The 21,442-nt window shown below is 53.4% G+C and overlaps 1 protein-coding gene across 18 annotated transcripts in view; it reads left to right on the top strand.

Annotated features, from left to right (window-relative positions):
* MYO18A (myosin XVIIIA) overlaps positions 1-21,442 on the top strand; it is a 136,862-nt gene that overhangs the window by 591 nt on the left and 114,829 nt on the right. For 13 of the 18 annotated variants that reach the window (XM_030536199.1, XM_030536198.1, XM_030536194.1 and 10 more), the window contains exon 2: positions 17,466-18,572. In XM_030536199.1, the coding sequence (XP_030392059.1) occupies positions 17,559-18,572 (1,014 nt within the window). In that variant the 5' untranslated portion in view covers positions 17,466-17,558. Of the gene's footprint in view, positions 1-15,399; positions 15,688-16,796; positions 16,815-17,465; positions 18,573-21,442 lie in introns of those variants that run through there. The other 5 variants (XM_030536205.1, XM_030536202.1, XM_030536204.1 and 2 more) reach the window with 3 other exon arrangements.

Here is a 21,442-nt window from a genome sequence, read left to right as displayed (position 1 = left end):
CCCGTGTGTGGGGGGCATGTAGGAGTGTGTGCCCCCCGTGTGTGTGACACCCCCATGTGTATGAGTAGGTGTCCCCCTCCGTGTGTGTGTATGATCCCCTCTGTGTGTGTGTGTGCCCCCCCGTGTGTGTGGGGTATGTAGGGGTGTGCCCCCCGCGGCATGTAGGGGTATGTAGGGGTGTGCCCCCCGTGTGTGACACCTTTGTGTGTGTGGGTATGATCCCCTCTGTGTGTGTGAGACCCCCCCGTGTGTGCGGGGCATGTAGGGGTGTGTGCCCCCCCATGTGTGTGTAGGTGTGTGCCCTCCTTTGTGTGTGTGGGGATGTAGGGGTGTGTGAGACCCCGTGTGTGTGTGTGTCCCTGTATGGTGGGGATTTTAGGGTGTGTGTGACCCCCTGTGTGTGTGAGGGATGTAGAGGTGTGTGTGACTGACCCCGTGTGTGCCCCCCCCCCCGTGTGGGGATGTAGGGGGTGTCACCTGCTCTGGTTTCGCGGTCCATGGTGGTGCCAGTACCTGGCCAGCTGTGCCACCCCCTCATTTGTGGGTGGGGGTTGAGGCTGTGCCCTGACCCTGTGTGCAGGGGCCCTGGCAGGATGGACACTGGGGGGCTGGGTGCTGGGGGGCTGTGCATGGCATCTGTGGGACGTTGGGGGGCTGGGTGCTGGCAGCAAGGTGGTGAGGGATGGGATCACCGTTGCTGTGCCCTTAGAGCAGGGCAGGTCCTGTGGTCTCCAGGAGCGTGGGGCTCTGGGCAAGACTTAATTTGTGCCACAGCTGAGCCCCGGGCGCCTCCAGGCCTGGCGGATCCGAGCCCTGGGCGGTTCCGAGCCCCGGGCGCCTCCGGGCCTGGCGGTTCCGAGCCCCGGGCGCCTCTGGGCCTGCTGCATTACTTATGAATATAAAAATATTGCTTGAGCCCCAGCCCCTCTTTCCTGCCAAATTCAGCACTGGGTCAGGCGGTGTGTGCTGGGTGGCAGCCGCACAAGGCTTTGCATGGGAACCCATTATCTCAGCGTGCCATTAACTCTCTGGCTGCTGGAGAGGGCCTGCCTTCCCCGCCTGCTAGGAAGAGCAGCAGCTGTCTGGCACCTGGTCCCCCTTTCTCTCTCTGTGGACAAAACAATGCGGGGGTGGGGGTGGGGGTGGGGAAGGAGCTGCTGCTTTGCCTCTCAGGCCCCTGAGTTGCTTTGCTACATTGCAGCAAGATGTGGAGGGGGCTAATTGGGCTAATCCTGGAGAATACTTGATAGTTGGGGACTGGAAATGCAAACCTATTCCAGGTTCCCTGTGCTGCGGTTACTGCTAGTCCTTTGCCTGCTGTTTACCTCACGTTTCCAAGGTAGGGAAATCCTCCTCGTGCGTAATGAGCAGTTTCCCACCAGTGTAGGGCTTCCTTCGTTCCTCCCCAGCACTGGGTCACATGGCACTGATTTGTAGTGCTGGGCTCACTGCTGCAGTGCTGTCGCCAGTGAGAACTGGAGTGGGCTTGCCTAGGCTGGGTAAGGCTGATGGGGATAAGGGGAACCTGTTCAGTTGCCTGTAGCCCTTGTGCTGCCGGGTTGTGACTTTTGGCCTCATAGCTAGAAAGCAGCCAAGAGTATCATTGGGGATAGCTGAGGTTTGAGCTGCCTGCCTCCTGCCCACGGGGTGACTGTAAATCAGAGGTCAGCAACCTTTCAGAAGTGCTGTGCCGAGTCTTCAGTTATTCACTCTAATGTAAGGTTTCGCGTGCCAGTCATTTAAACATTTTTAGAAGGTCTCTTTCTATAAGTCTATAATATATAACTAAACTATTGTTGTATGTAAAGTAAATAAGGTTTTTAAAATGTTGAAACTTCATTTAAAATTAAAATGCAGAGCCCCCCAGAACAGTGGCCAGGACCTGGGCAGTGTGAGTGCCACTGAAAATCAGTTTGCGTGCTGCCTTTGGCACGCGTGCCATAGGTTGCCTACCCCTGCTGTAAATTGACTTACTTCGGTAGGAATATATAGAGTAGCAAACGTCTGCTGAGGGGCTCAAAAACTGTGGTTTCAGGCAATTATGTGAGATGTAAATTAGATGGTCAATAAGGAACTAAACTTAAACAATACTTACATGCGTGACGGAGTGGGATTCAGAATTCCTTCTATCAAATGGAGCTGAGGAGCTCCAAGCCTGGTGGGTGCTTTTAAAAAAAAAATGTACAGGCAATTTTCTTAGCCATGGCTAGCCATGGATCTGTACAATCTAACTTCTGAAATAGCTGTATGATACAGATCAGATGTTTCTCTGGCTGGAAACAACAAATGAAAAGAAACTTCTGTATTTGTAGGGTCTAATTCAAACAAAGCATTGAACTTTGAACAATAATCAACTCCTCGCTTTACCTTTGTTTGCCACGTTGATTCAGGCCATGTCTACATCTAAAATTTTGCAGCGCTGGTTGTTACAGCTGTATTAGTACAGCTGTATAGGGCCAGCGCTGCAGAGTGGCCACACTTACAGCAACCAGCGCTGCAAGTGGTGTTAGATGTGGCCACACTGCAGCGCTGTTGGGCGGCTTCAAGGGGGGTTCCGGGACCGAGAGAGCAAACCGGGAAAGGAAACCAGCTTCGCCGCGGTTTGCTCTCTCGGTCCCGGAGCCAGCCAGCAAACCGCAGGGAAGGAGACCTGCTTGCTCGGGGTTCCGGGACCGAGAGAGCAAACCGGGAACGCCGCGGTTTGCTCTCTCGGTCCCGGAGCCAGCCAGCAAACCGCGGGGAAGGAGACCTGCTTGCTCGGGGTTCCGGGACCGAGAGAGCAAACCGGGAACGCCGCGGTTTGCTCTCTCGGTCCCGGAGCCAGCCAGCAAACCGCGGGGAAGGAGACCTGCTTGCTCGGGGTTCCGGGACCGAGAGAGCAAACCGCGGCGAAGCTGGTTTCCTTTCCCGGTTTGCTCTCTCGGTCCCGGAACCCCGAGCAAGCAGGTCTCCTTCCCCGCGGTTTGCTGGCTGGCTCCGGGACCGAGAGAGCAAACCGCGGCGTTCCCGGTTTGCTCTCTCGGTCCCGGAACCCCGAGCAAGCAGGTCTCCTTCCCCGCGGTTTGCTGGCTGGCTCCGGGACCGAGAGAGCAAACCGCGGCGAAGCTGGTTTCCTTTCCCGGTTTGCTCTCTCGGTCCCGGAACCCCGAGCAAGCAGGTCTCCTTCCCCGCGGTTTGCTGGCTGGCTCCGGGACCGAGAGAGCAAACCGCGGCGTTCCCGGTTTGCTCTCTCGGTCCCGGAACCCCGAGCAAGCAGGTCTCCTTCCCCGCGGTTTGCTGGCTGGCTCCGGGACCGAGAGAGCAAACCGCGGCGTTCCCGGTTTGCTCTCTCGGTCCCGGAACCCCGAGCAAGCAGGTCTCCTTCCCTGCGGTTTGCTGGCTGGCTCCGGGACCGAGAGAGCAAACCGGGAAAGGAAACCAGCTTGATTACCAGAGGCTTCCTCCTTCCACGGAGGTCAAGAAAAGCGCTGGTGAGTGTCTACATTGCATTACCAGCGCTGGATCACCAGCGCTGGATCCTCTACACCCGAGACAAAACGGGAGTACGGCCAGCGCTGCAAACAGGGAGTTGCAGCGCTGGTGATGCCCTGCAGATGTGGACACTCTCAAAGTTGCAGCGCTGTAACTCCCTCACCAGCGCTGCAACTTTCTGATGTAGACAAGCCCTCAGTTTGCTGTTGCAGAAAAGAGCTGCATTTGCTCACCCTTGAAGCTTAAAGTGTCAGAAATGTATCCTAGGTGCAGACCTTGCATTGTGGCAACTGGCAAGAAGGGTCTGAGTCACAGTTCCTCTTGTGGGAGAAGAACTGAAACTGGTGTGGAGAATGGTCTACTTCCTTGTAACCTCTAACCTAAATTTTCCCCCAGTGTTTCCAGGTTGTACTGTGTTAAATGCTGTTGAATATTTGCTTGCAATTTCTCTCCCACCCAAAAGCTAACCCTGTGGTGAATAATTTCTCTGTAATATACATTTTGTAATTAGTATTCAATCTTTGTTTATAGCCGCTTTTATTACAAAACTGCCCTTGTTTGTGCTGAAGCAGGTATTGCAAACAAGACTTGGGTGTAGCGGACAGGGTTATGGCCTTGTATAGGGTTCTCAGAGGAGGGTGGAGTGCTAATGTGCAAATACTATGGAAATCCTTCCAGACTGTGTCACCAGTTCAGAGAGTGACACTTCAGACTGTTGACAGTTGTGCTTGTTTGTTTTAGCCTCCTTAACCAGAGCTGGGGAGTGTTTATCTGCAGCAACAGCAGCCGAAAGGAACAAATTAATCAGCTGGGCTGTTTCCTTCACTGCCCCCATGTTGTCTACTGGAGGGTGAGCTCACCACAGGGCTGTGGCCATTGCAAAATACATCAAAAACTGTCTCAGAGAAGGGCAGCTCCTGTGTGGGAATTAGGTGGAAAGGAATCTGTCTCATTCAGGTGCATCTTGGCATATGCATAAGGTTAGGCAGACACTGAGTTACTCCTTGATCTGCTGTGGACACTGGGAAATAGTGCTTTGTAATTAATCTTCCTTATTACAGGGAAACACTAAATTCAGATTTCCTCAGAGTAATCAATGAACCCTACTGCTGGTGGATCCTGAGTGCTCTCAACCCATCCTTTACGCTGGTGCAAGTAACGCAAGGTCCCATCTAAATATGCAGTATAACCTCTGACATGGGCCTTCTGTCTGGACTGCTCATGGAAACAGCATTAGCACCATACTGGTAAGAATCCTAGTCAGCATGGGTCCATGCACAAGATGCACCAATTTAACTTAAATTGATTTTAAAACCAATTTAGTTAAATCTGTGCAAACCCCTGTGTAGACACTTCAGTTTTGGTTTCATAGTGGCTTATTTCTCTTTAGTGTAAAACCCGATTCTAATCTGCTTCTGCTAAATTGATATAAACCAGGTTTATATCATTTTAAGAGAGATTCCATGTAGCCTTTTGCACTGGTTTAACAAAATCAGGGCTTGGCTACACTGGAGAGTTGCAGCGCTGGTGGTGGGTTTACAGCGCTGCAACTTATTCGCCGTCCACACTTGCAAGGCACATACAGCGCTGCATCTCCCTGGCTGCAGCGCTGGCTGTACTCCTGCTCTGCCTGGGGTATAACGATTGTAGCGCTGGTGATGCAGTGCTGATCCGCTAGTGTGGCCACCAAAAGCGCTGTGATTGGCCTCCAGATGTATTCGGAGGTATCAGAATGCCTGTTCAGCCACTCTCAACAGCGCTGCAAATGTGGCCACACTGCAGCGCTGGTAGCTGTCAGGGTGGCCACACTGCAGCGCTTTCCCTACACAGCTGTATGAAGACAGCTGTAACTCCCAGCGCTGCACAGCTGCAAGTGTAGCCATACCCTCAATGTCACACCTCTTGTTAAACCAGTGCTGCTTTGCTTATAGATGAGCCCTTAGCATGGTTTGCTCAAGAGGTGCTACAACAACTTCCCAGGACAGGCTAGACAGGGCCTGAAAGACAGTTTTCCTGTGTGCCAAAACTTCTGTATGATGAGAGCAGATAGGGTCATCTAATTAAATACATAGTGCAACCAATGTTCAGAATAGAGGGCTTGAACCCTTATGTTACTGAGCCCGAAAGAAAGAAACTAGCAACAAATTGGTGCTCCAAGGTCGTTTTGTTACCACTGCATTGAACAAGAATGTACTCTGTTCCAGAGGAGTTGCCTAGTGAGAGTCTCGGTTTAGGTGCTTCCCCCAGAAGGTCTAAAGGCTTTTTGATTTTTCAGTGTTAAGCAGCAGTTTGTCATTTTCATTATTTTATCCGGAATGCAAAGGTGGTGGTGGGGGGACTGGGTGGGTTGGGGTTGGTTTGTATGGAGAATTTCACCTCAGAGGGCCAGGCTGACTTGTGTCTGGGAGCCATTCCCATCAGACAGCTGTTCTGTAGTCCTCGTGAAACAAGTTGATGGGTCTCATTTTGTTTCCTAGTGAGACAGGTGCCCACATCACAAAACCTGCTACTGTCGTTGGCGCCTCTATTAGTGGTCTGGGTGGAGAGATCAAGGACTGATGGGTGGTCCCTGCAGGGCGGGGATGCGGCAGTGGTGCCTAGGGGAGTTCAGTCTGCTGGTGGACTTGCTCTGTGGATAGAGAAGATTCAGTCTCCAGGATTGCCAGGGCAGCACTGAATTCACTTTTGTTTGGGGCACCCCCAGGGAGAGAGAACCAGCCCTAAGGATGTGCCAGAAGCCAATGTCAATTCCAAGATGTAAAGGCACTCGGGACTGTAGGGAAGAGGTGTCAAAGAATGGGTGCCCTGCCACAAATGGCGAAAGCAGCCCCTTCCAGGACACCCCTCGGAGCACAAACGTGGGGAAGGGAGTGGCTAGGATATGGCGCAGGTTTGGGAGTGTTTAATGAGTGCTCCAGAGAAACATTTGTTAATTGGACGGCTGAGGGTAGAAAGCAAGCAGTGGAGTTGGTGAGTGGCAGGGTGAGGCAGGAGCTGGGTAGTGCCAAGCTGGGCTGTGCAGACACTGTTGCCATATTTTAGTCTGACAACTTGCACAAGGGAGAAGTGGCTGAGTATTTTAACTCTGTGTATAGATACACTCCCCCCAATCCTGTGTTACAGTTGGCTGGGATCAGGACTTCTGGAGTCTGCTCCAGGCTGTGCTCTGATTCCGGGGAGCTTGGGCAAATGGTTTCCTTGCCATGTGCCTCAGTCTCTCTCTCTGTAACATGGGCATTCTGATACCTTGGATAAGGTGACTGGAGCGTGAACATGCTGTGTGTGTGAAGTGTCGCTGTGTTCTTCCCCTCCATCCCTTGCCCCATGGAGAGTTTGTCCTTTCTGAATAGGCCCCCTCACCCCCCAGCAAGGCCTCTGGCTTGCCATCTCCTCTTCTCCTTGGCTCACTCCACGAGATCATGCCTGAAGTATGCAGTTGCTCTGAACATACCTAGGGCCAGATAAGCTCCATGTGACACAAGAGTGAGTCAGTGAGAGAGATGCACTTGAAGCTCAGCGTGCAATTCAGCAGGAAAGGATCATTTCTCTCCTGGGCTTTCACTGGGGGTATAGAGCGCATGAGACCTATGAAAATCGGCTCTGCCGGAGATCTCTGCTCAGCAGCTGGGGCATTGGGAGAGGGCCTGCCTTTCAAGGTACCGTCCTCTCCCTACACCAGTATGACGGGTGTTCTTCAGCCTGACTTCATAAGCAGCTGATGACACAGTTTCCCTTTGGAACGAGTGTATCTTCCTCCTCAGCTAAGAGCCCAACAGCCTTTAGTGTTTCTAGCAGAAAGGCTGTAACAGCCAGGGATGTTTGCTTAGAACAGGTGCCCCCCAGACCTGGCTCCAACAGGGGCCCTGTTGGCAGCTTGCCGGAAGCCTGAGGGCTGCACCCCGTTTATATCAAAAGGAACAAATTACTGTTGCTCTTCTCTTCCTCCCAGAGGTTCAGCAGGGCCCAGCATGGCATCAGAAGGGCCCAGTGCATGGTGGGACTTGTAGTCCTATGGGCTCCCCCACCACGTGATAAAGGAGGGTACCACTGGGCTGCATTGTCCTGGGTTGCCCTTTGGCCAGGCTGCCCAAGTGCTGGGTCTCATTGAAAAGGCCATGCACAGGAGATGTTCCTGTCCTGTGCTGTACCCCATCCTTCTGCATTCTTGTTGCTGTCCGTGGAATCCAGCTAAGGAACCTGGCTGGCTCTCCAGGCCCCCAGCGCCCTGCCTTGCTACTGCCCTGCTGTGAATAATGGAGTGGGCTTTAAGTTGGGAGCATGTAGCTTGTGCTATGAATTGGCAATGCTGGCTGATTAGCAATGCAAATTGTAACACTTACTTCCCCATCTGTTGGGGGAATACAAAGACTAGGCTGGAGTGTGTGGATGGGGAGAAGGGAAGGGAGGGAGAGGGTTGCTTTAGGAAGGATGTTTTTTGCCCTTCGAGGGACTTGAGGTCGGGAGTGAGTCGCACTGCGGTGTGATGATAACAGTGGTATCTTGATCATTATCTGTGGTTCATAGGAGCTGGTGACGATGGTCCCAGGCTGGGATCCCATCTTTCCTTGTCATATTCTGTTCTGCGTGTGTGACTCTGCCTGGTGCAAGGGAAGCAGTCCTGACCCACGGCAGAGTGCTGAATGACCCTTGTACTGAGATCTGACTGGTGCCTTCCTAGCATGAATGGGGTTCAAACCTTTCAAAATACCAGAGGCCGCACTTCAGGAGCAGAGTGAGGCCCAGCATGCTTGCCCATGTGTCCACTCTCTCTGTGTTCCTGCCAGACCCCTCAAATCCCTGATGTCTCAGGTGGCACGTCCATCCAGGTGTGTTGGCTTTGAGTGCTGGTTGTGCAGGAAACTGCCAGCCTCCAGCCCTCCCCCATAGAAAGGCAGGCTTTGAGGATGGCATGGTTCCCGGAGGAGGATTATGGGGCTAATGATAGTAGTTGTGTGAGATCTGTGGCTGAGATGCTCAGAGTCTTAGCATTGCAATTGCGTCCTGGTGGTTTGAGCTGAGATCTCCATCGCTTTGATTCACTTGGAACCTGGCCCTCTGTGGAAGAAACCTCTGTGCTTTCCCTGGCATCACCTCTCCTGTCCTTCCTTCCCACTGGTGTGGGTCTGAGACACTGGAAGTGCTGGGAGCGCAATTGGTCCCTGAGAAAATGTGCTGGAGCCCTCCGGAAGATTTCTCATTAGCCTTGCTGATATCAGGAGCCTTTTTCCTTCTGGGGCCACTGCAGTCACCCCTGCAGTAAACGTTTTGGAGATGTGGGGCTGGTAGGTGGTGGCTTTTCAGTGTGATCAGACCCGTCGGCTAGTCTCTCTCTTCTGTGTGAGCCTCGCTATCCCCGCTCCTGGCTGCATCCCCTCTAAAGCCTTGAGGCAGCACCTCTGCCATGTCAGGCTAAACTGATAGTGGTGATATTGTCGGCTGATAACCACCCGGCCTTGCTGGGGGCTGGGACCCTTCTGGACTGGAGCAGTAACTATAGTGCTCAAGTGGGTTTTAACTGTTGTGCTGTGCAGTGTCACAACTCTGTGTGTAGAATAGCTCCATCAGTGTGCTGGCTGCTGTGCAGGCAGGGGCTGCTCTGCGGAGATGAGCTATAGCTGGAGAGTGAGGTGGGAGTCACGTGGGGAAGTTCAGCATCTTATTAGCTCCTTGTGGCTCTGTGTGAGTGGAGGCCTAGAGCCCCTAGGGCAGAGCAGTGTACTCACTCCTGCCTGATTGGCAGCCTGAAAGTCCTCCAAGTTTCACGACCTGTGCAAGGAAGGGACCACCTGGCCTGAGGTTGGGCTGAGACCCCCGAGTGCCTGGAGAGACGGTGCCTTCTGTCAGTATCCCTGTCTCTCTGTCCTGCCTGAGTTCTACTGTGGCTATGCTGAGCCTGGCGGCTTCCCCCCTTCTGTTCCTGGCTGCTTAGCCCGAGGGCTCCTCTTGAAAGGCATCTGCTCAGTCTAAGGAGGGGGAAGAATGCAGGGCAGGGTCAAGGGTCAGGTCAGTTGCTGCAGAATTCAGGACTTGAAGCCGAGAAGGAAGGAGTTGGTGTGTGTGTGTGTGTGGGGGGGCAGACTTGATATGTTCCCCTTTTAGGGGTTGTGAGGAGTGTCCTGCAGCGCAGTACAGACTTCCTGGGCTGTGGCTGGCTGTGGGAATGGAAGCGAAGCAGGCAAGTGACTGCTAGGTGGTGCGAGCGTCTGTAACGTGGAGGACGTAGAGAAAGAGCATGAGCTCTCCACTGTTGTGTTTCAGACGAGCTGCTTGTGGGCCACAAGACATTGGGGTGCTGGGTGAGAGGGACGTGGGTTGGAGTCAGGAACTGCTGGGTTCTGTTCCCAGCTCTCCTACTGTCCTGCTGCCTGGGCAAGTCACTTCCTTTTCCTGTGCCGCAGCTTCTTCCTCTGCAAAGGAGGGGCAGGTAATGCTGCCCTGCCGCACAGAGACCACAGGGTATGTCTACGCTGCAGATAGACACCCGTGGCTGGCCTGTGTCGCCGATGGGCTGGCTCTAAGGGGCTGTTTAATTGCAATGTAGACATTTGGGTGGGACTGCAGCTGGAGCTCTGGGACTCTCCCATCTCGCTGAGTCCAAGAGCCCAGGCTCCAGCCTGAGCCTGAGGCCATGTCTACATCTAAAATTTTGCAGCGCTGGTTGTTACAGCTGTATTAGTACAGCTGTATAGGGCCAGCGCTGCAGAGTGGCCACACTTACAGCAACCAGCGCTGCAAGTGGTGTTAGATGTGGCCACACTGCAGCGCTGTTGGGCGGCTTCAAGGGGGGTTCCGGGACCGAGAGAGCAAACCGGGAAAGGAAACCAGCTTCGCCGCGGTTTGCTCTCTCGGTCCCGGAGCCAGCCAGCAAACCGCAGGGAAGGAGACCTGCTTGCTCGGGGTTCCGGGACCGAGAGAGCAAACCGGGAACGCCGCGGTTTGCTCTCTCGGTCCCGGAGCCAGCCAGCAAACCGCGGGGAAGGAGACCTGCTTGCTCGGGGTTCCGGGACCGAGAGAGCAAACCGGGAACGCCGCGGTTTGCTCTCTCGGTCCCGGAGCCAGCCAGCAAACCGCGGGGAAGGAGACCTGCTTGCTCGGGGTTCCGGGACCGAGAGAGCAAACCGGGAACGCCGCGGTTTGCTCTCTCGGTCCCGGAGCCAGCCAGCAAACCGCGGGGAAGGAGACCTGCTTTCTCGGGGTTCCGGGACCGAGAGAGCAAACCGGGAACGCCGCGGTTTGCTCTCTCGGTCCCGGAGCCAGCCAGCAAACCGCGGGGAAGGAGACCTGCTTGCTCGGGGTTCCGGGACCGAGAGAGCAAACCGCGGCGAAGCTGGTTTCCTTTCCCGGTTTGCTCTCTCGGTCCCGGAACCCCGAGCAAGCAGGTCTCCTTCCCCGCGGTTTGCTGGCTGGCTCCGGGACCGAGAGAGCAAACCGCGGCGTTCCCGGTTTGCTCTCTCGGTCCCGGAACCCCGAGCAAGCAGGTCTCCTTCCCTGCGGTTTGCTGGCTGGCTCCGGGACCGAGAGAGCAAACCGGGAAAGGAAACCAGCTTGATTACCAGAGGCTTCCTCCTTCCACGGAGGTCAAGAAAAGCGCTGGTGAGTGTCTACATTGCATTACCAGCGCTGGATCACCAGCGCTGGATCCTCTACACCCGAGACAAAACGGGAGTACGGCCAGCGCTGCAAACAGGGAGTTGCAGCGCTGGTGATGCCCTGCAGATGTGGACACTCTCAAAGTTGCAGCGCTGTAACTCCCTCACCAGCGCTGCAACTTTCTGATGTAGACAAGCCCTGAATGTCTACATGCAATTAAACAACCCCCTAGTCTGAATCCCTTCCCTTGAGTCAGCTGGCATGGGCCAGCCGTGGGTGTCTAATGCAGCATAGACATACCTGGTGTGGATTAGTTAGTTACGGAAGATGGAAAGTGATAGCACAGGAACATGGGAATTACCACAGTGGGTCGGACTCGTGATCCACCTACCGCAGGGGACAGTACCAGATGTCTTGGAAGCCCACAGTGGATAGTCCTGGAATAACTTGCCTCTGGGGCATTTCCTCTTGACCCCATTACTTAGTGGTGATTCATGCCCAAAAAGCAGGAGGGTGTCTGACCTTTGTGACTGTTTCTCTTCTCTCGCATAGAATTGCTCAGTGTGCATTACAGGGCAGGTTGAAGCTCTAGTGTGGGATGTTTCCAAATGTTGTTTTAAAGGTTATGAACATTGATAAATGAAAGGTGTCCATGGACCAGTGGAGAGACAAGGTAGGGGAGGGAATAGCTTTTTTTGGACCAACTTCTGTTGGTGAGAGAGACAAGGGACTCTTGTGCTCCACACACTGGAAGAATGCAGACGTCAACAGACTAATGACATTGCCGTGTTCAATACAGAGCCGGCATGGCCCGGGTACAGCTTCAGACGAGCAAAGGAAATACACGTGCTCTTCAGACTGTGCTGTGAACAATCTCAAGTGTCAGTTCTCCTTCCTTGGCCTGTATGTTCCTGCCCAGGCTGAGTGTGTGGCCTGGGCAGGTGGCTTAGTCGTGCTTCTTGGAAGGGTTCTAGGAGATCGCTGTGCCTTTGGCTGGGGTGTGTGAGGAGAACCGCTCCCCGGGGTGAGTGAGAGCCCTTCCCAAAGCAGCCTGTGCCAGTGACAGGAGATTCCATGTTGCTATTGTAAACGCAGGGCCTGGCTGGGGCCTTGCTGGCATCCACTGCCGCTTCCATTTTTCATTCATTTCTTTGCCAGAGGCTTTGCCCCCGTGGGCTGTGTGCTCGGGGTCACATTGTGTAACCAGCAGCTCCTTGCTTGGACTCCTGTACTCTCTGCCCATCTTACCCTTGGGGTGGGATAAGAATGGGGGTTTGTGATCTGCCCCTGGTCTGCCTGAGCCAGGTGCAATGTGCCAGTGCTGCACAAGCCTGGCCTGGAGACAGGAGGTGCCTGAGGAGATGAGGAAAGAGGGTGGTCTCATGGGCCCCTTTGGAATTGCTGGGTGCTTTGCTCTGACATGGGGCCTGGTTCAGTCTGGAGCAAGCAGATGCGTCTCCCCTACGGTCTGGGTGGTGGGAACGGAGGGTGAGCGAGGTGCAGGTGAGGGTTGACAGCTGTGTAGCTGCTCAGGGAGTGTAATAAGGGGGCAGACCAATGGGGGAGGATCGATTAAAGCATGCAGAGGGCAGCTCTGCTTATTCTCATGCCCTGCAGGTTGTTGTTTCTCGTGCTCTAGCCCCTTGGTGTGTAATCTGCCCTCATTCTGCAGCTCTGCTGACTGGCCAGTCACCCTGCTGCTTACGTCACTGTGGTATGTGCCCTGTGTGCACAGCTGAGAGCCAGGCTGGCAGCTCCCTTGGTGCTCCAGGGCTGCACCTAGTTATCATAAAAAGAGCAAATTGCAGCCGCTCTCATCGTCAGAGCAGAGGTGTGGCTGGCGTAGGTGATGGGTTCCAGCCTGCCTCGCTGGCTCTCTTGCCAGGAGGCAGAAGTAGGAGAGGGAGCAGTTGTGTGCTCTGCACACATGTGCAGAGTTGCTGTTCTGGTGTCAAATCCAGCACAGAGAATAAACCTTAAATGATCCCCCCGCTGCACAGACCTAGGGCGGGCACTGCAGGAGGAGGCCGATGAAGGCTCCAATGTTGGGGGCAGGTGAACACAGTGGTGAAGCCAAACTCTGGTTTTTGGCCTTGTAACCCTCTCAGCGTGTGACAAGAGTTCTCAGAGGTCTTTGCCATGCTGCATGTGCTGTGGGCGGGTGTCCCAGGCTCCTTGTGTCTGTCTATGTGGGCGTGCAACCATGTGGCTGGTCGGTACTGGGAGGAGACATGTTTCACCAGCTCCTCCCCTGGCAGCACTTGGCGGCAGAGCCTGGGGCCGGAGCTTACCTTCGACAAGCTGCTTCTCTTTCTCTTACCTTGTCCTGGCGTTGCCAGCTGGGAATCCAGATTCCCCTCACCCTTGAGCTCTGTACTCGCCAGGCCGAAGGGTCTGTTAAAGGGTGAGGGGTCAAAGGAAAAGCACTTTGTACATGGATAGCTGGTCCTTGAGGCAGGGACTGTTTCTCTTCATTTGTCTGCCCAGCAGGTAGCATGCCATTGCTGTGCCTAAACAAGAGACTCGCAGGCTGGAATTGCTCTTTGGCTTGTCTACATTTGAAAGGTAATTCGGATTAAGGGAGGGTGTTATTTAAAATGCAGTAGATATTGCTGAATAACTCCAAGTGCGGACAAGGCCTTACTCTATTGCTGGTTTCAGGAGTCAGAGGAAAGGTGCTCAGTACTTAGAATCATAGAATTCCAAGAATCATAGAATATCAGGGTTGGAAGAGACCTCAGGAAATATCTAGTCCAATCCCCTGCTCAAAGCTTAACTAATGAATACTTAAACAAAAGGAAGGCAGTGTTGGTCTAGTGGTGGAGTGAGATTCGGCACTCCTGGCTTCCATTCTAGCTTTGCCACTTTGGGCAATTCCCATCTCTGCTCAGTGCCTCAGTGTTCCCATCTGTGAAATGGGTCTAACAATTCCTGCCCACAGGAAGGCAGTGCAGATTAATGGTAGCAGCTAGTAGGAGGCATGGAAGGCACTCTGGAGGGACAAAATGCTGCTGCTGGTGCTCTCCAGTGTTGACCCAGCATTAATTGACATCCCTGGGCCTCCTGATGTCTCTTTTCTGTTTGGCAAGCTCAGAGTTTTGGTTTTGTGTGTTAGCTGTGCCTTGGAATGGGGCTGAAATAATCTTGCTCTTTGTCCTGCCTTGTGCGTGCGTTCTCCTTGGTGTCAGTGCAGTGCAATGCAGCCAGGATTCACCTTATAGCTGTTGTACAGCCAGAAGGGGGAGCTCAGGAACCCAGCACAATGGGGAGTGTGTGTGTGTGTGTGCTATGTACATTGCTTCTGTTTTTCAGAGCACATGAACTGACAGCTCTGAAAGCAGATATTTACAATCTGGAGTATTCGCCCATCAGATACATTGTTGTAAGGGTAATTTCTTTAACTGTGTGACTTCCTGCTACGTTTACATATAGTTGTCGGTCTGTATCGCCCATTTTTTTCCATACAGCTATTTGAGTTTGTCTTGTTTTTGTAAACAAATCACACAGTGGAGTTGGTGTGTAATTGGGCAGAATCTGTGTGTGCAATATTGAAGAGGAAAGAATTGTCTTGAGAGAGCCATGTCTCTTACCTGACAGCGAAGGGTGTGATCACAGGGTAGGGTTTTGTGACGCCACAGAGCGTGCACCTCTGGTGTTGTCTGGACTTCCTTTTGGCTCTGGGCACATAGAATAGCTCAAACCTGTTGGCCCACTGATTTTGGATGCATGCTATTATCAGGGTGCTGACTAAAACCCCCATAAAAGAAGAGTAGAAATAACCCTCCCTATATGAGTAATGCAGTAATTCTTGCAATTCCTCTTTGGCTGTGGCTGTGGCGTGGCAGCCCTGGAGAAGGCAGTTGAAGCAGTAGCCCTGGAAGGGATTTTTGCTTCTAGCTGGGACTGATTCGCTAAGGAGTGAGCCTGGATGTTCATGTGTCTGTAACGTCTTTGCAGCAGGCTGGATACCTCCCTGAAAGTCAGGGAGATGCAGCCTAATGAAAGAGCGACTGTTCCTAGAGGTCGCCTGGCAGCATCACGGGTTCTGTGTTGCAGAGGCTAATTTTAGACACTTATCACTGTCTCAGAGGGATGTGAGTTTCCGGGATCCTGTTTATTATTATAATAATAATAAAAATTAAAAATGACTAGTAAGGGCTATGTTTTCTGTGCTCCCTGCAGGAAGTTTCCCTTCCTCCAGGCAGGGACAACTAGCTGCTTCTGTCAGCCCAGGTCCCCTTTCTTCTGAGTCACTGCCAGGGGAGGGGCCTCAGTGCTCAGGGGTTTTGTGACAGAGGGAAAGAGGCACTGCTGCATTTTGAAAGGCGCAGGGCTGAAGCCTAGGGCAGGGTTTTCCCCGTCCTAACAAAGTCTCTGTTTATTTTAACAAGGGGCTTTTTGAGTGAGAGAGCAAGAGACTCTTACAGCTACAGCAAAGCAAGAATGGGCTGTATGCAGTCCTGTATCAAGGAGGGAATCTCTGTGCGGGCTTAAACCTGCAAGTAAAATCAGACCTCTAAAAAGCAATTTCTTTTACTTGGCGAGACCTGCATGCCCCTGCAGCTGCTGGCCTGCCCTGCCTAAGTCACAGCAGGGGATGGATGCATGGGAAATTCTCCTGTAGAGGTTAGTGGTGCTATCCATTGTGAGGGAGCAGGGGAGGAAATTCAGGTCTTGACAGGTAGAGAGATGGGGGCAGAAGAAGGGGATTTTGTTTCAAGATGTGCCCATGTGACCTGAGCTGATTTGGGATCTGGAATTGTCTTTGGAAGAAGCTTTTCCGTCCGCCTCTGACGTCCAACTTATTCTGCCTGTGATACGCCATGCTGGGTCTCCCAGTACTGTTACCTTTGAGCGGGAGGGGAGGGCAGAAAAGCTTGTATGCAGGAGCCTTCTGTTAACCCTGTCCTGATGTTTTCTCTCTCTGGCAGAGGGTCATTTGCTGTGTTCGGGCATCCAGGAGGAGTGTGGGTGGGCTGCTCAAAAGCTCTGCAGGACACTCGCATCCTCTCCTTACTGGGAAGAATCTTCAGTGCTGTTGAAGCTGCTAGATTGACAGCCATAGAGATGAGCTTTTTCTGCCTCTCCCACCCATGCTCCTCAGCCCCGTCTGTGCACCGGGGCGGGGAGGCAAGGGGTGGTGTTTGGGAATGCTGTTTCATCCAGTTGTTGTTGGGGTGAGGGGAGTTTGGTCCCAGTGGCTCGTTTGTTCCTTGGCGTCTCAGTTGGGGTTGTTAATTGGGACCTGAGTCCAATGGAGATGCAGATGCTCGCTGCCTCCCAGGGTCAGGCCATAAGGAGCGAACGATGTATCTTGTGTCATGGGCCCTTGTCCACTTGCGGCTGTCTGTGAGCCACCGCCTCACTTTGCAGAGCCCATGGAACGCTTATGGTAGCTTGCTTAACACCAGGCCTCCTAGGATTGAGGTGTTTGGAATCCCATCCCTGGGATGGCTTCGCTGGTGCGTCTGTCTCAAAGGCCACAGGAAAAGGTGGGCTGCCCTGTGCCCTTGTGTCACGGAGTCCCCCGAGCGATGCTCTGGAACTGTTCCCCACAAAGCCAGTTAGGACTCTGGTGAAGTCTCCTGTCTGTGAGCAGACTGACTTCAGGGCAAGCTCACACGGCTTCACCTTCCTGGGTCTCTCCTTGAAGCACTCAGCATGTGCCCCTCCGTGCGCTTCCCACAGTGAGTCTGCCCAGGCGAGGTCCTGGGGAAGCCAGAGGGTCCTGCACCACCACTTCTCAGTCACATGTGAGTGTTAGCCAGCCAGTAAAACAGGTTTATTAGATGACAGGAACACTGTCTAAAACAGAGCTTGTAGGTACAGAGAACAGGACCCCTCGGCCGGGTCCATTCTGGGGGGCAGTGAGCCAGACACTCATGTCTGTACTCACTCCTCATTCCCAGCCAGCTTCCAACTCAAAACCCCCTCCAGCCCCTTCTTTCTGACCTTTGTCTCTTTCCTGGGCCAGGAGGTCACCTGATCTTTGTTCTCCCCCACCTTTAGCATCCCCTTGCAGGGGGGAAGGGCCTGGGCCATTAGTTGCCAGGAGACAGAGTGTTGGCCATTTATGCACACTGGCCTTTATCCCACCACCTAGAGACTTAAGAAATGTGAAGGGGAAACTGAGGCACCCCTACAGTTTTCAGAGAAAACATTAAGAGCAGTCCCACTTTGTCTCACCTCGACCCATGTGTGCAGCTCCTGTTGCCATCAGAGGAGCCTTGGGCTTGATAGCCTGGTATGTGCCCTGGTGGGGAGTGGGCAGTGTGAGCCAGAGAGCAGCAGAGTCTGGGTTTGGGGGGCTGGGCCATAGGTCCAGGCTGGGGAGTTGGGAGGTGCCAGTTGTGTGAGCTCCTCTGGCTAACAAGATGTTTTGTTTTTGTTCTTTGCTTGTGCAGCAGGAGACCCAGAAAAAAGGCAGCAGGATCCAGGGCTGTAGAGCGGCTGCCGCTAGCCCTCAGCAGCCTTTTGCCCTTTGAAGCCCCTCCAACATGTTTAACTTGAAGAAAAAGGACAAAGACAAAGATGGGTCGAGGAAGGACAAGAAGGAAAAGAAGGAGAAAAAGGAGCGGATGTCTGCAGCCGAGCTCAAGAGCCTGGAGGAGATGAGCCTGCGCAGGGGCTTCTTCAACCTCAGCCGCACCTCCAAGAGAGAGTCCAGGTCCCGACTGGAGATCTCCAACCCCATTCCCATCAAGGTGGCCAGTGGCTCAGACCTGCACCTCACTGACATAGACTCAGACAGCAACCGGGGCAGCGTGATCCTGGACTCGGGCCATCTCAGCACAGCCAGCTCCAGTGATGACCTCAAGGTGGATGACACCAACTTCAAGGGCTCAGTCCTGCAGCGGGCGGCCAAGTTCGGCTCCCTGGCCAAGCAGAACTCCCAAATGATTGTCAAGAGGTTCTCCTTCTCCCAGAAGAGCCGGGACGAGAGTGCTTCGGAGACCTCCACGCCCTCCGAGCACTCTGCAGCCCCTTCCCCGCAGGTTGAGGTGCGCATGCTGGAGACTCAGCTCAGCAAGCAGGGAGCACCCATGGGCCATCTGAGGGCCCCCTCATCATCGGCGCTGCGAGCCAGGGTGCCTGAGGTGGTCAGCAAGAGGTTTGCTGCTGAGCTGAGGCTGCCCATCGTGGTGCCGCCCCAGCCCCCCGTTCCCCGGGAGCTGGAGCTGCAGCGGCGTAACACTGGTGACTTTGGATTCTCTCTGCGTCGCACGACCATGTTGGACCGGGCCCCTGATGGGCAAGTGTACAGACGGGTGGTACACTTTGCGGAGCCAGGTGCTGGCACCAAGGACCTGGCATTGGGGTTGGTGCCGGGGGACCGGCTGGTGGAAATCAACGGCCGGAATGTGGAGAACAAATCTCGAGACGAGATAGTGGAGATGATCCGGCAGTCAGGGGAGACTGTGCGGCTGAAAGTGCAGCCCATCCTGGAGCTGAGTGAGCTGAGCCGCTGCTGGCTGAGGAGCAGCAAGGGGCTGCGCAGAGCGGCCTTGGATGTGAGTAGCCACCATTGCTATTGCTCGTTGCTAAAGCATGTCCGTCTCTTTGGTTCGTGCAGTGCTGACCAGCCCTGGGGGTAGCCAGCTCTGCTCCCCTGGCAGCTCTGAGGTTGGGGGATGGCGCACATGGGCACTGGTTTGTGACTAGGGAGGGGGCAGTGCCCTAAGCTCTTCCCATCTGAAAGGAATAGGGAGCGAGGAGCAGTGGATTCTGGGAGATGGTGTCAGTGTACGGCCCCCAACGTAGCTTAGGTTTGGCAATTTAATGTAATAGCAGCTTGAAAGTCTTTGCTTGGTGTTGCTGGAGACTTTTGGGGAGCGGATGTGTGTGTTTGGGCCAGTCACCGCCGCCCTTCACAGGTTTGAGAGGTGCCCCTTGAAAAGAGAACTCGGAGCAGCTTGTGAGGAAGTGGGAATGTTCTTAGTGTGCTCTTTGAATGCTGAGTGGGGAGTGTTGGCCTGGGAAGGTTGCAGGGGAGTTTTGCTGGGACTGTCTGCATTGGGGATGGCAGACTTTCCTTGAGGGAGGATACCTGAGCACATAACATGAGAACCGAGGACGAGGGTTGGAGGCCAGGTGACACCTCTGCCTGGGAAACTGGACAAAGGCTGGGGGAGTAGCCGGGGGGAGGCTGAGTGAGACGGCTGGAGGGAGTTTCAGTTTGGAGCTCGCTGGGAAAAGGGTGGGGAGTCCAGATGAGGCTCTGGCCTCCCAACAGGGCGCTGGCCTCTCTCCTCGCCCCCCAAATAAACCTTCTGTTTTACTGGCTGGCTGAGAGTCCTGGTGAATTGCAGGAAGCCGGGGGTGCAGGGCCTTGTCTCCCTCACACTCTGTGACACAGCTGTTGGTGGGAGAGAGCCTTCCGGTCCTGGCGTGTCTGCTGGCACCTCGTGCAGGCATTTCTTTTTATCATACTGATGATAGCTTCTGTGGTCAGCTGTGTGTTCCACAGACTTTAGTGCCCTGGACTCCTGGCAAGTCATCACAGCAGCCTGCAGGGTCTGCCTGGGCTCCCTGGGGTAGATCTCTATATAGACACTGTTCTTGGTGCTCCTTATGCCTGCATTATAAATGTAACATCCTGGACTGCTCCTGGGGCCTGATTCAGGCCTGTGGAGTGAGCCAGCTACATAGCTGTATGTGGATTGTGGGGAAATAGAAACACAGGGTTCATACCCAGTTTCTCTGTGGTGACACATGTAGTCCCTTAGCTCATATACTCTGATGTGCAGAGAGCCAGGGGAGGGGAACTGGAGAATATGGTCAGAGGTTCCCTCAGTTAAAGGCTGTTCTTCATTCCCACAGGCCAGTAGGACCCAGACGTGGATCCATTGCAGTAGCTGAGATCTGGATCTCTTGACCTATTTGAACTCTCTTCTTCCCCCTGGGGAGTTATTACATGTTGGAGTCGGGCCTTGGAAATACCTTGCCTGTGGTGTGATGGACTGGGAGGATATAAGGCGCTGGTCAGATGGGAACAGAGCTGCCCTTGCTACAGTTGTTAGCTTTGCTACCTGCCAGGGCCTAGCCAGGTTTCACTCATTGTGTGGGCAGAGATGTGTCATAGTTAACATTGCACCTCAGGTGGTTTGCAACCAGCTGACATGACTTTCAGCAGAATGGTCCTTGTCTACACTGAGTGCTAAGCCATGTTTGACATTGCCAGGGCAGGTGTAAACTGAAATGAGATTTTCTAGTGTAAACATGCCCTTAAGAAAACATTGTGTCCTTCTAGCACAACCAAGCAAAATTCCTCTTGACCGCTCACTGGGGGAAGCAAGTAAAATATCCCTAGTTTTTTCACTAGAATCTTGGTCGTGGAATGGGGGCCAATAGATTTTTTGTTTCTTCCGGAGAACAGTAAATTTTCCTGGTAGCTCTGCAGGGTCCAGTAGCACTTTGTGTTGCAGGAAGCAGTCTTGGAAAGCTCAGCTCTGTAATGCCTTTGAATCCCTTGAACAAGGGAGTGGATTGCTGTACGTACCAGATAACTGAGTGTCTTGTTGCTGTTTAAAGGAAAGTGAAAAGATTGCTCACTTGCTGTTCTGGCTGTTCAGGTCATCTAGATACTAAATACTGACAGGCTTTCATGTAAATACCATCTAAAAAATTAACCATTTAAATGATTAAACATATGTCATTTAAGCAGTTAACCAATTAAGAGGCTGGGGCCAATCCTGCCGGCGGGGCTAGGGTCGGCCGGCCGGCCGGCCGACCCGGGGTTAACAGTTAAGTCAGGTTAACCGGTAAGACTATTGCATACCAGTTAACCTTTTACATCCCTGATAAAGAGGAGCAAATGCTTATGGCATGGTTGATAGAACCTATTGTTTGGTTGATAGAAAATGCCACCTGCAAAGGGTTAATTTTGCCATAACATTCTGTGCTGCTTCCAGAGTGGCTGTGCTCTGTGCCTGGTTCACTAATTCCTGCTCCTGGTGACCCCGGAGAGCTGAGAGCCTCCTGGGTAATTAGCCCTGGAAAACAGGATAAGCTATTTAAAGGGACATGATCTAGTGGTTTAAGTCCAGTGTGTAGCTTTGTGTAAAAATAAAAAAATTAAATCAAATCCTGGCATTTTCCTGTTTAGAGTGTAATGAAAACAGTGTTCTTGGTTGGATTTAACCCTTCCCCTGCCAGTGTGTTGGCATTGCGGGGCTGGGGCATGAGAACCTGTGTGTGAACTGACTTGAACAAAAGTGAAGCTGACTAGTTTGGTTTTATTGTTCCCAGGGAGGGACGTGTATAAAGAAAACAAACAGCATCCCTGGTGGGAAGCTAAATGAGGGTCGGGGTTCAACAACCCAGGAAGGTGCTAGCAGTGTGGGGCAGGACTGATTTTGCGCAGCAGAATCCCTTTCCAGAG

The sequence above is a fragment of the Gopherus evgoodei genome, chromosome 17, assembly GCF_007399415.2.
Source record: "Gopherus evgoodei ecotype Sinaloan lineage chromosome 17, rGopEvg1_v1.p, whole genome shotgun sequence".
Classification (NCBI taxonomy): Eukaryota; Metazoa; Chordata; order Testudines; family Testudinidae; genus Gopherus; species Gopherus evgoodei.
This window is presented reverse-complemented; position numbering and strand designations above follow the sequence as displayed.